At 41.6% G+C, this 14777-nt stretch overlaps 1 protein-coding gene across 1 annotated transcript in view; it reads left to right on the top strand.

Annotated features, from left to right (window-relative positions):
• The window catches only part of ABCA4 (ATP binding cassette subfamily A member 4), a 109282-nt gene that overhangs the window by 65636 nt on the left and 28869 nt on the right, over positions 1 to 14777 (top strand). The window contains exons 22-35 of the mRNA XM_006021864.3: positions 586 to 725; positions 1982 to 2119; positions 3337 to 3530; positions 4420 to 4510; positions 5113 to 5318; positions 5728 to 5776; positions 7005 to 7249; positions 7675 to 7799; positions 9206 to 9304; positions 10401 to 10590; positions 12063 to 12157; positions 12355 to 12387; positions 14157 to 14262; positions 14372 to 14446. Of these exons, the coding sequence (XP_006021926.1) occupies positions 586 to 725; positions 1982 to 2119; positions 3337 to 3530; positions 4420 to 4510; positions 5113 to 5318; positions 5728 to 5776; positions 7005 to 7249; positions 7675 to 7799; positions 9206 to 9304; positions 10401 to 10590; positions 12063 to 12157; positions 12355 to 12387; positions 14157 to 14262; positions 14372 to 14446 (1786 nt within the window). The remainder of the gene's footprint in view (positions 1 to 585; positions 726 to 1981; positions 2120 to 3336; positions 3531 to 4419; positions 4511 to 5112; positions 5319 to 5727; positions 5777 to 7004; positions 7250 to 7674; positions 7800 to 9205; positions 9305 to 10400; positions 10591 to 12062; positions 12158 to 12354; positions 12388 to 14156; positions 14263 to 14371; positions 14447 to 14777) is intronic.

The following is a 14777-nucleotide window of genomic DNA, read 5'->3' as shown; positions in this document are numbered from 1 at the left end:
TACCCTGGGCCGCTCCCCCCCCCCTCCCCCCCTCCCCCCCCAACCCAGCAGGTAAGTCTGTGGGGAGGGAAGTGGGGGGCAGACCGAGGTAGAGGGAGAAAAATTATTTGGGAGCACACCTCCCCAGCAGGTAAGTCCCACCTGGCTAGGGCCCCACTCAATTTACCCCTGCTCCTGCCTTTGCGGCACTGTCCCTTACCACACGGGCCTCAATCTAGCCCCTTCCCTCCCCCACAGACCGACGTGTTGGGGTGTGCATGCACACAGATACTCAGCCCCCCATCCTAGCCTCGGATTGACTCCAAGAGGCTCCAAGATCTACTGCAAGAGGCTCTGAGATCTACCGGTGGATCAATATCCACTGGTTGGTGACCACTGAGCAAAAGTATGATAGGGCATAAAACACTGTACCATACCATGCTCTAGTGGTACCAAAGAGCAGCCAGCAAGCCAGTGTTGGCCATGTAAAAGGTAAACCAGCTCTTCTCTTCCAACAAAGGAATGTTATGGTGACTTGACTGCTGCTCGGACAAGGAATTTGCTTGTTAATTTAAACTGCCTCTATGTCTTTGCCTGATTTCACAGCCTTACTGTAGCAGAACACATCTTGTTTTACGCCCAACTGAAAGGGAGATCCAAAAAAGAAGCTGAGCTGGAGCTGGAGATGATGCTGGAAGAGATAGGTCTCCCCCATAAAAGGAATGAAGAGGCCCAAAACCTGTCAGGTGCTCAAGGACTTGTTCTCAAAGTCTTCTGTGCTTTTTGTTCTGCTCTGTTCAGTTATAGTTCTGTAAGGCCAAATCCTGCTGTAGCTGTGGGCACTAAATATTCCTTGGCTTTTCAGACAGACCCATTCACTGTAAAAGGATTGCTCAAGCAATGAGGGTGATAGAACCTGTCCTTAAAGCACCAGCTACTAATGTATCTGAAGTGTTCGGATATTTTTATGCTGGATAAAAGCATATATTACTATACCAAAATATGTGTTCCCTTCATTAATCAAAAAGCATTCTAGGGTAACATTCCAAATGGCAACATTTTATCATGGTGCTGCTGTAGTGTTTTGGGTGCATACTCCAGGGACAGCAGGCTGCGGTGCCATAAATGAGCTGCAAGGGTAGATCCAGGGGGTGTCAGAACCTCTCCTCTCCAACCACAACAATTTTGAGACTGTAATGCTTCAGACACACTAGTTTTGGCACAGGATATAGTACTTACCACCTTAGTGCAGTACTACAGGAAAGTTAATCCCTGATAAGAGACTGAGCTAATTAGAATGGATAAAGAGCTCCAGGGCACTTGCTCAGGTATGTCTGAAGCCTGCCTGGACCCTGAGGAAGCTAGTCTGTGAAGCTGTGCAGGAGCTTGTAATCTGGGTTGGAGAGAGGCTGGCAGCAGGACGGCAGCTAGAGCTGAGGACATGAGGGCTGTGTAGAGGGCTGAGGGGGTAGTGGGCAGTGAAGCATGGACTGGGGATGGGGAGGAAACTGGGCCCTCATGCTGTAGAGGATATGGGCCATGGGAGGCTGAGGTGGGCCAGGGGATAAAAAATGTGAAAACCTCTACTGTAGGACTGCTGAGTAATATTTGCACATGGGCTGTTCATTTTATTGAAGCGGTAAAGCAGAATGTAATGCAATATTAAAGGCTCAGAGCTAAAGATTGGTTTGATAAATAGCCAAAAGTTTTACTTCCCTAACCTCTTTTTTCTACAAACTTGAGCCAATATTATCATGTGAACAAACCTTAGAAGAGCTCCAGAACTTCTTGCTTCTGCTCCTGGCTAGGACTGACAAATGGAGGAGTTGCATGGAAAATAATGAAAATGTTAACCATCCAGTGGGAACCTCAGAAGAAGTTTGTGTGGTGGTTTGGGTTTGGGGCATGTGTTCTGGATGGATCTTCACAGGTATCTTCTCTTATTGCAATGTGCATTGTTCTTCCATCTCACTCCTGCAATTGTGCTTCTATGTTCTTATAGGTGGCTTGCAGAGAAAGCTATCTGTTGCCATTGCCTTTGTCGGTGAGGCAAAGGTGGTTGTCTTGGATGAGCCCACCTCTGGAGTTGATCCATATTCCAGGAGGTCTATCTGGGATCTTCTACTGAAGTATCGTTCAGGTAACCAGCTTAAGGGAAGAAAATGCTTTTTATAGCCCTTCTCTGGTATGGCGCATGTTGCATAAACTGTCACTAATATAAGGGAATGACACACGTAAATAACACCTCATGGTCAATCCATGGTAGCAGCGTCTGGAGACTGACTTTATTGAGCTCTGCACTAAAATCAGAGATATGAAACAGTAACTGCATGTGAGGTGGGCAGTGCAATCCAAACCATGCTGAGAGGGCCCAGTTCACCTGCCCTCACTCACAGAGTAGTGCCTACCATGGTAAATCATCTCATTTATGTCAGTGGCATTGCTCACGCTGGAAGGAACTACTCACTCAGTGTGCAAGTGAGCAGAACTGTGGCTTAAATTGCAGATATGCCAAACCACTCTGAAGAAGTGTGCATATCTTCTTGCTTACAGATCCCAATACTATAGAAGGAGAAAGCTTCAGCTTCCTTAAGAACCCGTGAAACACACAGATCCCCTACAGTTTCTTCCAGGTGTGAATGAGTGCCGCACAAAGACATCTTGTTGATGGGCCTGATTCTGCCCCTCTTGCACCAAGTGGCACTTTCCTCTGTGACTAGCCCCATTGGCTACAGCTGGAGTACTCTTGGAGCAAGGTGCTATTCAGAGAGATTTCAGAATTCAGGCACCATCTCTCTCTCGCTAGACAACATGTCCAAGCTTTCTAATTCTTGGTCACTGCTGTTTCCCACCATTATTGTGCCATCTGCCAGCTCCTCTTCACCTCTTTTAACGAGCATTCACTTTTATATGTGTGAATCTCTCAAGAGATTGATCAATAATGGTCAACTGTGGAATGTGTTCTGCAAGGGCATCATAACCATGGGAGCAAAATGTCTCGACCTGCAGTTTTAGTGCAGAGATCAGAGAAGCTAGCCACACGATGCATCACCTTAATGGGACAAAGCTGTTGATGGTGGAGTTGTTGCAAGCTCTTCATGCCCCTGAGTCTCATAGTGACGTGTTTCCCTGGTTACACGTGAGCACCTACATCTGGAACATCTTATGCTTCATTTTCTCACCCCTACTTCACTGGCATTGCCAGCTTAAGGCCCAGCCCCTCAGTATCAGCTCATAGTGAAATCTTCAGTTCCTGTGCTTGGAAATGTAATGCTATGTTGACTAATGTAATCTATGTAGAGTTCTGACTGTAGTGGAGAACTGTAGTTTGTAGAGCCTCTGTGTACCTCCTCCTAGGCAGAACCATTATTCTTTCAACCCATCATATGGACGAGGCTGACATCCTTGGAGACCGGATTGCCATCATATCCCAAGGGAAACTGTACTGCTCAGGCTCTCCCATCTTCCTGAAGAACATCTTTGGAACTGGCTTCTATCTTACCTTGGTCCGCAAGATGAAAAAGATCCGATGTAAAGAACGAAAAGATGCAGTAAGTACTCAGTACCCTTATAGCTCACATAATCTGAAAAGTGCCAATAAATACCCATGGGATAATGCCAGAAGACAGAATCTGAGCAACTGCTGTTTGTTGTTGCTGTGCACAAAAGCTGTAAAGGGAATAAAGTAATGAAAAAAGGAGACACATCCTTACTAAATTATGGAACTGTGGACATTTTGATGTTCATCCCTTAACAGATCTCTGCTTTTATAAATGTATGTACATATTGAGGCTGGGCATATTATGGAAGACACAGGTGGGAGTGAGGCATCCAACTCTGGAATTAAATGCCAGCTAAAATGCTCTACTATTGATTATGTTGAATAGCTACCTCCAGAGTCTCTTTTTCCTTCATATGAGTCCATCTGCAGTGTGCTTCTGTAATACACTGGGCAATGGCATGATTTTTCCTTTCTCTAGTGGTTGTCTCAGGAACTATAACAGCCTGCCAATTACTTGGGACTAAAACAATTTCCTACATCTTACGTAGAAGGGACCTGGATTGCTTCTGTTGCTCTAGGTCCTGTTTTATATTCCTAGTGGTCCCTTGGGTCTGCATACATGTGATCACTGAATATTTCACTTTCCCAAATAAATGTGTGTTATTTAAAATTCAGAGGAATTGCCAGGCCAGATGCAAAGTGGCATAGTATTGTTCTCATGTGGAATATACTTGTTTCCTCTGTCATTCTTGCTTGCACTCAAGTGTCTTTAAATCTGAGTATAAAATGTTTGAGATACTTCAGGTAAAACAAATTTCTCACTGCCTGATGTCAGGTAAAGGCTGATAAAACAATCCCTGCTAGATAGTCTTACATAGTGGCTTTGCATGTATGATACATACCTGAAGCTCTTACTACCCTCTCTATATCGGTCCTAGACCCACTGCAGCTGTGACTCCCATTGCTCCTGCCCCTGCTCTAACTGTGCTTCTTCACACAAGGAGGGAGCTCCTGAACAAGAACTGGATGGTAAGATTTGGAATTACTTGTATGGTCCAGTGCATAATCTGGAACCCAACTTTTCCCCTTGTTGTACTGCCCCTTACACGTCACAGAACCTGAGGGTGAGGTTCCTTTTTCCAGCATTTGTTTCTAGAGTATGATAAAGCTTGTTTGCAGTTGTGCTTATCTTACTGTGGCAAACAACTTTTCTGATATATCACAGGTCTCACACTTAGAACTATAAGTTTTGGTTCACCCTAATTGTAGACTGAGGGCTTTGAAATGGCTGTGTGTTAAAATATGTGATTCAGGAAAGAAAGAAAGAAGCTTTAAAGCACAGCAACCAGGCCCTGGAGTGTCACCAGTTTTTCTTATCTCTAAAGAGCACTAGTCAGTACTCCTAATGATCAAAGCATGGTGTTGGCAGACCTAAAATCATTTCATGCTACATAATTCAAGGATCAGAGCTAGCCAGGATGCATCCCAGTCTAGTATACTATTAACAGAGATATCTGCATGTTGTATAATAAAAATAGACCACTCTTTTATAAAACACAAGCAACAACTTCTGGAAGTAGTCCCAGAATGTTTAAATATTCATTTTCTGAACACTGTTTGACTCTTCACAGGGGATCTGAATCAGCTAACAACCCTAATTCATCATCATATTCCTGAAGCAAAATTAATTGAAAACATTGGTCAGGAACTCATCTACCTTTTGCCCAATAAAGATTTTAAACAAAGCTCTTACGCCAGCCTCTTCAGAGAATTGGAGGAAACTCTGGATGACCTAGGACTTAGCAGTTTTGGGATTTCAGACACACCGCTTGAAGAGGTAACAGATGCTTCAGAGTATGTGTCAGTCCTTTCATACAACATTTTAAGAGCATTTCTGATACCAAACATGGAGCCATAATAATCCCCTCCAAATCCAACCTAAACTGTAATATATACAGCAGATCTTTGGAGATGGGAACTGAGCAAGATTCCAGGTCTGGTGCACATCAGAGCAGGACTGGCCACTTCAGATGTTTTTCTTTTCATCTTTGTTTCTCTCCTCTCCCTCCACACATTTTTGCTTCCTGAGCGCTCTCATGTGGGATCTTTGATTCTGTAGTTGGAAAGAGTTCTGAAGAAATACTTAGAGCTCTTTATTACAGAGGATGTATAGGAGATGGGTAAAGTTTCATAGGTAGGATTACCCTATACATATTCCTAATCAGGAGATGCACATATCTTTACAGGTGTTTCTGAAGGTCACTGCAGGGGCTGACCCCGCAACACAGAACACAGGTAAGAACCCATGATACAATATTTGACACACTTTTCTTGGCAAGTTCTGCTTTCCTATAGCCAAGTAAGAATGCACTTGAGAATTTCCAGCCCTATGCATCTTTATTTTTTCATTACATCTGGTCATCTAATGATGCTGATGTTAGGGTCTGATCCAATACCTAATAAGCTTGTTGAAGTAACTGAAGAAATGTTCATGTGCATTGTGTCCCTGAAGTGTAAGTGGTTTTGGCATCCACTTCAATTCCTGTTAGTCTGTTCATTGCAGATTTGATTAGCCCATTCACAGCCTTGTGTAAAATAAAAAGAATAAGGAATTAAGATTGGCTGTCTGCCTTTATTGTACCAGTAGACAATAGCAGCAGTTCAATAATTGTAAGCAAAACAAGAGAGTTATTGGAAATGTGTAGGTTTTGGATCAACTCCAAATGAACAAGGCTGAAATATCCTCTTAGTCTCCACTCATCAAAGTTAATTTGCACCATGAACAGATCTAGGTTTTTGAAAAAGGGTGTGCAGGTGGTGTAGTGCCTTATCACATGTAACATGACTCATATTTCTCCAATTAAATTGAAACTGGAAGCTTTACTAATATGCCAGGGCCCTAACACTATATTATTCAGTTTAAGATGAAAGCAAAAACAAATATAATTTTATTGGAATGTGCATTAATTTGCTAGGTTATATATTAAGTTTAAAAAGCACAACAAGCTAGGCAAACAATGATCAAAATAGTCAAAAGAGAGTGTTTCATTTGTCCTGTAGTCATTATAGTTAAATATACATCTCTTACACAGATTCATAAAACAAAATCTAGTCTTCTTGAGCATCTTGACAGTGCACCCAAGACTTTACTGTCAGTCATTTCTATACCAGAGTTAATATTACTACACCCGATTTAAAGTTTTTAGCTTGATCTGAAAACAGTCTGCAGGGCTGTGAAATAAAAGGACATTACCAGGAATGGCTAACAAACAGCAATAATGCAAAGGAAAGCATAGTTTGAAGAGTGGAACATCAAGACCATTAACAAGGAAAGGGGTCAGGTAGATTGCAGCGAGCCACAAAGTCAATTGACACTCTCAGCGCTGCCTGAATAGAAATGGTGCTGCCCCGCCCAGGCTGCTGTTTGGATAAAGCAGGAATCTAAGGTGTGCAACTGCACCAATGCTGCACCCCCCTAGATCTGCCCCTGATTCCCATGGTCATTTCAATTTCCCAAACATAGGAAGTGCTCAAGAAAATGGCTCTGCTCCCACAAGAATCTCCACTGAGGAAAATGAGAAGGCTGAACAAACCCCCCCAGCAGTGAACAGCACCTCTCAAACTCCCATAGGCCTGGCAGAAGATGGCAGTGAAGGCAAAGCTTCCTATCAGTATAAAGGTTTCCAGCTTATCCACCAGCAAATCAAGGCACTGCTCATTAAACGGTTCTGCCATGCTATCCGGAGCCAAAAGGACTTCCTTGCTCAGGTACTGACTCACTGCTATAATTGACTCTTCCCTACAGTGTCCTTAACTCCAGTGCTCCCTAGGACATCTCTATGAAAAGTGAGGGTTGTAGTGTGAGGACCAGTAACTATGCCCTTCTGAAGGATGTTCTGTTAACATTCCAGTTGTTCTTCCTCTTGTCTCTCTTGCTCTCTCTCAGTCTGCAGTTTGCCTCTCTCTAGTTTTTTTGGTTGATTATCACTGACCCCGGGGTACTCTTTTGACACAAAACAGAACTGTGGCAACTAGTCTTTGCTGGTAGCACTGGAAATTAAATAGCAGTGTTTAAGAGCCAGAGTGGGCCTCTGATCCATGTGACGTTGCTGTCCCTCCCTTGCATGTGTGTTTTCTGAGCTGTATGCAAATGTATATGTAATGCTGTGTGATGTTTTTCATGTTCTCTGCAGATTGTTCTCCCTTCTAGTTTTGTGTTGCTGGCTTTAATACTTACACTCATTGTCCCTCCATTTGGAGAATATCCCAGTTTAACGCTGCACCCTGGGATCTATGGACACCAATTTGTTTTCTTCAGGTGAGAGGAATCATTTTTTAATTCCTGCTTTCTCCATAGCATTTTGGGCCTCTATGTTATTGCACCTAAGTGCCCTCTCACTTGTCTTAATGCAAATCAGGAATAACCCTAGTCGAGTCAGTTCAGTTATATTAGCATGAAATTGCTGTGAATGGAGGACCAAGCTCAACGGACCTAGTCTCTCGGTGTAAAACAAGAGTTCTCAGGCTTTTTCTTATTGTATAGTCTGTGTTCCTGACCCTGGTTTTACAGTCTCCACAACTTACAAAGCAGTATTCTCTTCCTTCAGCAGTCCAAATGCAGTATCAAAAGCATTTCTAATAGGCAATAGAACTGCACTGTTAGCTCAAGCTATAGAGTACTGTGCTTTGATATTAAAGTTTCTTCTGATCTGCAATGAGGGTTGTTTGTACTTCGTTGCATGCGAATGAAATAGCTGGACAAGATTAAAATAAACTTAGTTTGATGTGATGGATGCCATTGCTTAGCTATAGTCTCCCATTTGGGGCAACTGCTGTTCATATTGCTGGGTATTAAGCACATTCATATATAAAAACTGAATCTTCCTTTATTAGCTGTAGAGGCTTCAGACCTTATCACCCCAGGTCATCAAGCAGATTTTCTGTGCCTCCTGTTTACTTACTACCTCTCCAGTTTCATATAGTCCATAAATATGGTCACAAATGAATTTACTTGGAAAACACTTGGTAAAGATATGGATCTTGTAGCGCACACAGAGCAGAAATGGTTTTCTTTTTAGGTTAGCAGGTAAAAAAAGAACCTCTGGAATCCATGTGTGTCCCAATTTGGATGGTAACTAGCATAAAGCCTCAATATGAAAGACTGTGATGCTTGTGAAGCTTTTATCCAAAGTAGCTACACTGATTAGAGGGTGGAATAGCACAGTTTGAAAATTATTGCTATACAGCAGCTGGCACTGGCAGTGTCCAATATTCTAGTGTTATTGGTCCTGGTGCAAGTAGGGTTCTCTAACCTCAGCATGCTGAAAACTGGAAACGAGCTTGCTTTGTTTGCTGAGTTTGTGTAACAACTTGTGTTGGATGGCTCTGAGGGGAAGATCTGTGTTTCCTCATAAGAAGTTCTTAGACTTATTTAGGAAGGATTTATTATGTATATTTAGATGCATGTTGAAAGTGATATCTTGTTAGGAGAAAATGGTCATAGCTTTGTCTTTTAAATGCTCCTGGAATGTTGTTGTGTTTTTAATATCTATAATTTTGCATCATTGCATATCTTCTACTCTTAAAGGATATTGATTATCAGAATGAGACTGCTTGGCTGGAGCCACCTGTCTACCTGTGTTATACTATCATCATCTGTTTTGTGCATTCTATTTTTGCACTCTGACATCTTTTTATAAAGTAAATCTTGTCCAATCTCCTTAGCAATGAGCGCCCTGGCAGTGAGCAGATGGTTTCCCTTACTGATGCCTTCTTGAATAAACCAGGATTTGGCAATCGCTGCATGAAAGAACAGCCTCTTCCGTAAGTCTCTTGAAGAATATTGTCCACGGGACAGTGTATCAAAGGAGGCATTATTTGGTCTGGCTTGTCAGTGAAATGCATGTGTCATGTTTAATACCAGAAGCAATCTCACCAGTTTGAAGACAACAATTATTAAGATAAAATGTTATCAGATTAAGAATGAGTCACAGAATTATGTATTTAAACTAGAAGGTAGCAAATGCTGTTCTATGTAGGATCTTAGTCAGGCTCATAAAGAATTAGACAGCATGACAATATACACCTGTAGAGCAATAAAATAAAACAATGATTTTCAAGCTTCCCCTGCCATTCACAACAGCCTGGCTACCTGTTTTCCACAGCCCAGTGCCCTGTACCTTTAATTCACAATGGCACAGATTTCTCTGCTGCAATTGCTTACCTGGAAAAAGTGGCAGTAGAAAAGTACTGTGACTGATTTTTTAACTGTCCTCACTATGATTTAAGGTGAATTATACTGTCTGCATTGACTCATAAGTTACCTGGTCCTTCCTCTAGTCTTGACTTGTGTGTTCCTTTAGCTGGGCCTCCTCTCAGTAGCTCAGGATATCCAACTATCTGGTCCTTTTCTTTGGCTGCTTCCTCAGTCTTGCTGCCTAGAAGCCTGATTCCTTCCTCCCCTAGACTCACTGCCTGCACTGCTTCCCCATCTCCCATATTAGTGGGGAAAGGAACAATGTGGAGCTCCAAATAAAAGGGCCGTGAAAATACTGTTTGATGAGGGAGTGAAGGGGGAAAGTTGGAGTCAGGACTGAGGGCCAGGAGACAAGGATTACATTACATTGGGTCTGTCATGTGCTTCAATATGCAAGTCACTTCACCTGCCTGGGTCTCAGATCCCCATCTGCAAACTGGAGACAATAACATCAGAGGTATATTAATTCACTGGTGTTAATCAAGTGCTATGGGAGACAATTTTTTCATTGGTAACATCACACGGGCTAAAAAAAGCAAAAGGAGCAAATATCTGAGTTAAGCCATCACATTTTTGTGTGCTTATGAGCCAAATACATAGCTTGTAGCCTGTGAGCTGTATCTGTATGTACACTGTTAAAGAGACTGTGTCCCTTTGTAACAGGAACTACCCGTGCGGTAATATGTCAACTGCCTGGAACGTACCAACTGTTTCTTCTAATATAACCAACGTGTTTTGGGTCCGTACATGGAGCCCTGATATTCCTCCCCCCTCCTGCAAGTGCAGCACCCACAAGAAACTCACTATGCTCCCTGAATGCCCTCCAGGAGCTGGAGGCTTTCCTCCCCCTCAGGTACGGTTCAGCTGCCCCCAGTGCACTTACAGCAGCCTGTTGTCAATAGGTGAAAGGGATGAGATGGTACATAAATGGCAGCCTGCATTCAGTAGGAGAGTTGGGTGGATTTTTCCATGCCATGTTTTATTCACAGAAAAGTATTAGGGGTGTGCGAAATGGGCCGTATTCAATTCGGATTTGGCCCAAATTGGGGACAGAGATTCAATAAGTTGATTCAGATCACTGTCCCTGATTCAATTCAGCTGAATCCGAATGTGAAGATTCAATGCTGATTCAGAGAATCAGCGATTCAGTTATAAATACAGCTTTAAATGCTTTTTCTACATACCTCAAGGTACAAGTTTTTTTTCTGACAGGATAGCAGGTATATTTTATTGGGAGAGCTACTGAGCCTGTCATCCAGGATCCATACTTACCCCAAATGGAAATGGAGTTCACTTCTCTACCATGTGCAGCACGGATATTTATTACATTGTTCACTCAGTCCACACACATATTTTGTTGTGAGGCACTTTCTTCCTACAAACAGAGTTGTCTAAATAACTAGGTTTTCACTTTTCTGACTGAACCAAAAGAACTGGTTTCAGGTTGACTCAAAATGAAAACTTACTGGTTTTCCAGGTTAAAATATCACCCTCCTCCCATTTTATTTCACAAAACATTTAGCATTACTTATTTTTAAATCCTTTTTTCATATATAAATAAAAGTTGGCTATTTTCAAAACAAAAATGGTATTTTGAAAAGTTGATATCTTTTCTTTATAAAACACTAAAGCAAAACATCACAGGTCTTCCATCCATTTTCTTCTTTTTTTAGCTGATGCTATTCACCAAATTCAACCTGAATTCACAATGCTTTTTGAAGTTATGCATTTTTTTTTTTAAGGAAAATTTTTCATGCCCCGGGTCAAATTAGTGAGAGAGTTCTGAATCCTTTGAATCATTCAAAAACTTTGTGGCCTTACTATGGCTGCTAAATGGATACTGTAAACATCACTGCTCCATTGTTTTGTTAAAATAAATTATGAAAATAAAGCAAACTGTGTGTGGGGGTTTTAAGATTTTGTGAATCTGGATGAAGAAATTAACTTTGTACTCTTCATACCCTTGAAGAGAAAGCTTTAATTATTTTAATAAAGCAACCTGGCAAACAGCAGTGTAACTTTAATGGTGTGCGTTGTGAGGAACTGAGTCAATCAGTCATTACTTTGACAGCTGCATTCTTGTTCTCATGGTTGACTTCTCCTCACACCTCAGCAAAGCACAGGTATTTAGAGTCTAAACTGGGTGGAATTTGCAGGATTCACTGGTGGTGGGAACCCCACAAGCTAAAGTTAGAAAAGGGTTATTTTTCTCGCAAGCTCCTGTGCAACAAAACCAGTTGTGTTGTTTTTCTAACAAACAGTTACTTGATGAGTTTAGGGGCAGTGACATTTACTGTAGCTGACTGGATTTTCTTTGCCTTTCAGCGAGTACAGTGGAGCACAGAAATTCTTCAAGATCTCACCTACAGAAATATCACAGATTTCCTGGTGAAAACCTATCCCACACTTATAAAAGGGAGGTAGGAATCACTCTCTGTGTGATGTTTCTGTTGCTTGTCACATCTCGCATATTATACTTTTGATTTGCTCAAAGTGTTGAATAGACATTAGCTAACCTGGTTGTCACCCTTGTGAGCTTATCTTACATTTGAGCCAGAGCTTAGTTTGACTCAAAGCTTGAAAAAATATGATTTTCATAGTACTTTTTTTGTTGCAGTTTGAAGAGCAAATACTGGGTCAATGAGCAAAGGTAGGAAACTGTTTAATAAAATAGTGTAGTAAAAATATAAGTAACAAATATCTATCTGTTTAACTTTGGAGCCTAAAAAGGTTTCCCTGGACTGTGGCAGGTAGCACAGGTTAGACAAAAAGATGACTACAGAAGCTAGCACGTTGTGTGAGACAGCACTGAGGAGCACTGAGGGCTTTACTGAGAAGTGTGGCTGTATTCACCTAGCAGGTGTGACAGCAAGCAATGAAACCACCCCAAGTACATTCAGATTCTGCACCCTAGAGACAAACCAATGTGTGAGCCCAGTACCTGAGCTCTGTGTGCCCCCTTTGTACTGCAGCAGTCCTCTGATATGGCCATATCCATAACAGTACAGAGGAGCATGACTTTGAAGAAGGGGGAGAGCAGAGGTGGCCAACCTGTGGCCAGGTGCCACAAGTGGTGTAGAGAGCCTCTGTGCATGGCATTTGGCAGATGGGAGAAGGGACAGTGGTACATAAGACAGGAAGCAGAAAGCAGAGCAGTAGACCAGAGAGGGGGAGCACAGGGTAGGGAACAGAAAGCAAAGCAGTAGTTCAGGCAGGGGAAGGGGATCAGAGTGACATGCAGGGAGGATGTAGAGCTAATTCATGGCATGTCTGCCAGAAACATTGACCCACACTGATTTGAAAAAATAATCTGAGCACTAGCCTAGCAAATACACAGGTAAAAACTATAATGTGAGCTCCATATTGTCTAGAGCTGTCTCTACTGGTACTTCATGGCCTACATGAAAGAATACAGGCAGGGAGCCCTCTGTACACTTACTCAGGATTTGCATAAAGGTGCCAGAAGCTGGCACTTGATGTAATTTAACCATCACCAACTGTAGTGAATATCAGCTTTACACTTTAGGTGTTCCTGAGATCAGCAGGCATAGGCCTAAAATCAGAGACCAAAGACATAGAAGGTAATCAAAGGTTTGTACAGTCTCTGCTGAACAATGATAAATATATTATTATTCTTTTTGAGAATTGCTTAAGGAAATGGGCCTTGCATTCATGAAGTGTTTTCTAAAAACACATATTTTGTCCATCACTTTTAACCAGTAGCAATCAGAGAACTGGCTTCCTTCAGTGGATTTCTTTATAAAAGTATGTTCATGGGGGTGTAGTACTGGTTGTGGGATTAAATTGAAGTGCTCAGTGTGCAGACAGGGACATACTAACTAATACAATGTTTTATTTATTATGCACCGCTTGACATCAACATTTCTAGATGCCTTCTTTTCCTAAGGCAGCAGCAATCTTCTGTCTTACCCATTCTGTCCCCAGCCCGCTTCCAGCTTTGACTTTAGTCATGTATCAATCTATTGTTTCTTCCATTAACACCACATTAATACTTGAGATACTAATTATTTATGAGGTGTTAGGAAAACAATAGGGAATCGGATGTTTCAGGTTTCCAAACAAATGGATTATAATGTCAAATGAAAGGGGCAGAAGCAGAACTGAACCAGTCAGTATTATAAATTGTTTTGCTCTATAGATTTCCAAGCTGCAATTGTCTTTCTAAAGGGTCTCAGAATACTCCTTTAATCAGGTTAATTGCCGAAGTCATTCACAAGTTAATTTGGTTTTAGCATTTGCAAAATCTCTGAAGATTTATCTAGTTGGTCAGCAAGCAAGTGGACAAGCTACACATAAATTATGCTATGTATATAAAGAAAATATTCATTAAGAGAGTTCTGATTTTTTCATGAGTGTAGTTAGCTATAAGTGATTGATACTAATATGCTCTACTTCCAGGTATGGAGGAATTTCCATTGGAGGAAAACTCCCTGTTCTTCATGTCACTGGAGTCCAGATTGCTGATTTTTTGAGAGATCTTGGCTTAATGCTCAATGTGAAAGGGGTAAGCCACTTTTGTCTGTTTACTAAGAAAAGCAAATGGAAGTTGTAAACCCATCATGCTAACCCTCCTGCAAACTGACTGATTTTAGACTTTGTTGTCTTATTTTTAGGACCACGCTTCAATGGCTGCTTCTAATGAAATGTCTGATTTACTTAAATACATGGAAACAGAAGACAATGTTAAGGTACTTGGTGAGAATAGTCTAGAAAAATCTATACTCTTTTTGAGCCAGATTTTAATCTGTTTGGTGATAATATCCTTAGATAAATATCTTTTTTATCCTTAGATAAAGAGAGATTCATTATTATGTACAATTCTTATGTGTAATTGAGCTGTTCCATGCCCTTTTTAAGGAATATCCCTCAGGGGTTAAAAACCAGACTTTGTAAAATACATTACCTCACTACTGAAATGCTTGTTTAACCCCCTGTTTCGGAATGATCTCACCCAAATATATTGTGCTGCCTCTGCTGGGTCATTTCAGTTAGTCCACAAATCCCCAGAGCTGTGTTCAT

Source organism: Alligator sinensis, unplaced genomic scaffold (assembly GCF_000455745.1).
Source record: "Alligator sinensis unplaced genomic scaffold, ASM45574v1 scaffold199_1, whole genome shotgun sequence".
NCBI classification, from domain to species: domain Eukaryota; kingdom Metazoa; phylum Chordata; order Crocodylia; family Alligatoridae; genus Alligator; species Alligator sinensis.
The sequence above is the reverse complement of the archived record's forward strand: the minus strand, read 5'-3'. Positions and strand labels throughout refer to the sequence as shown.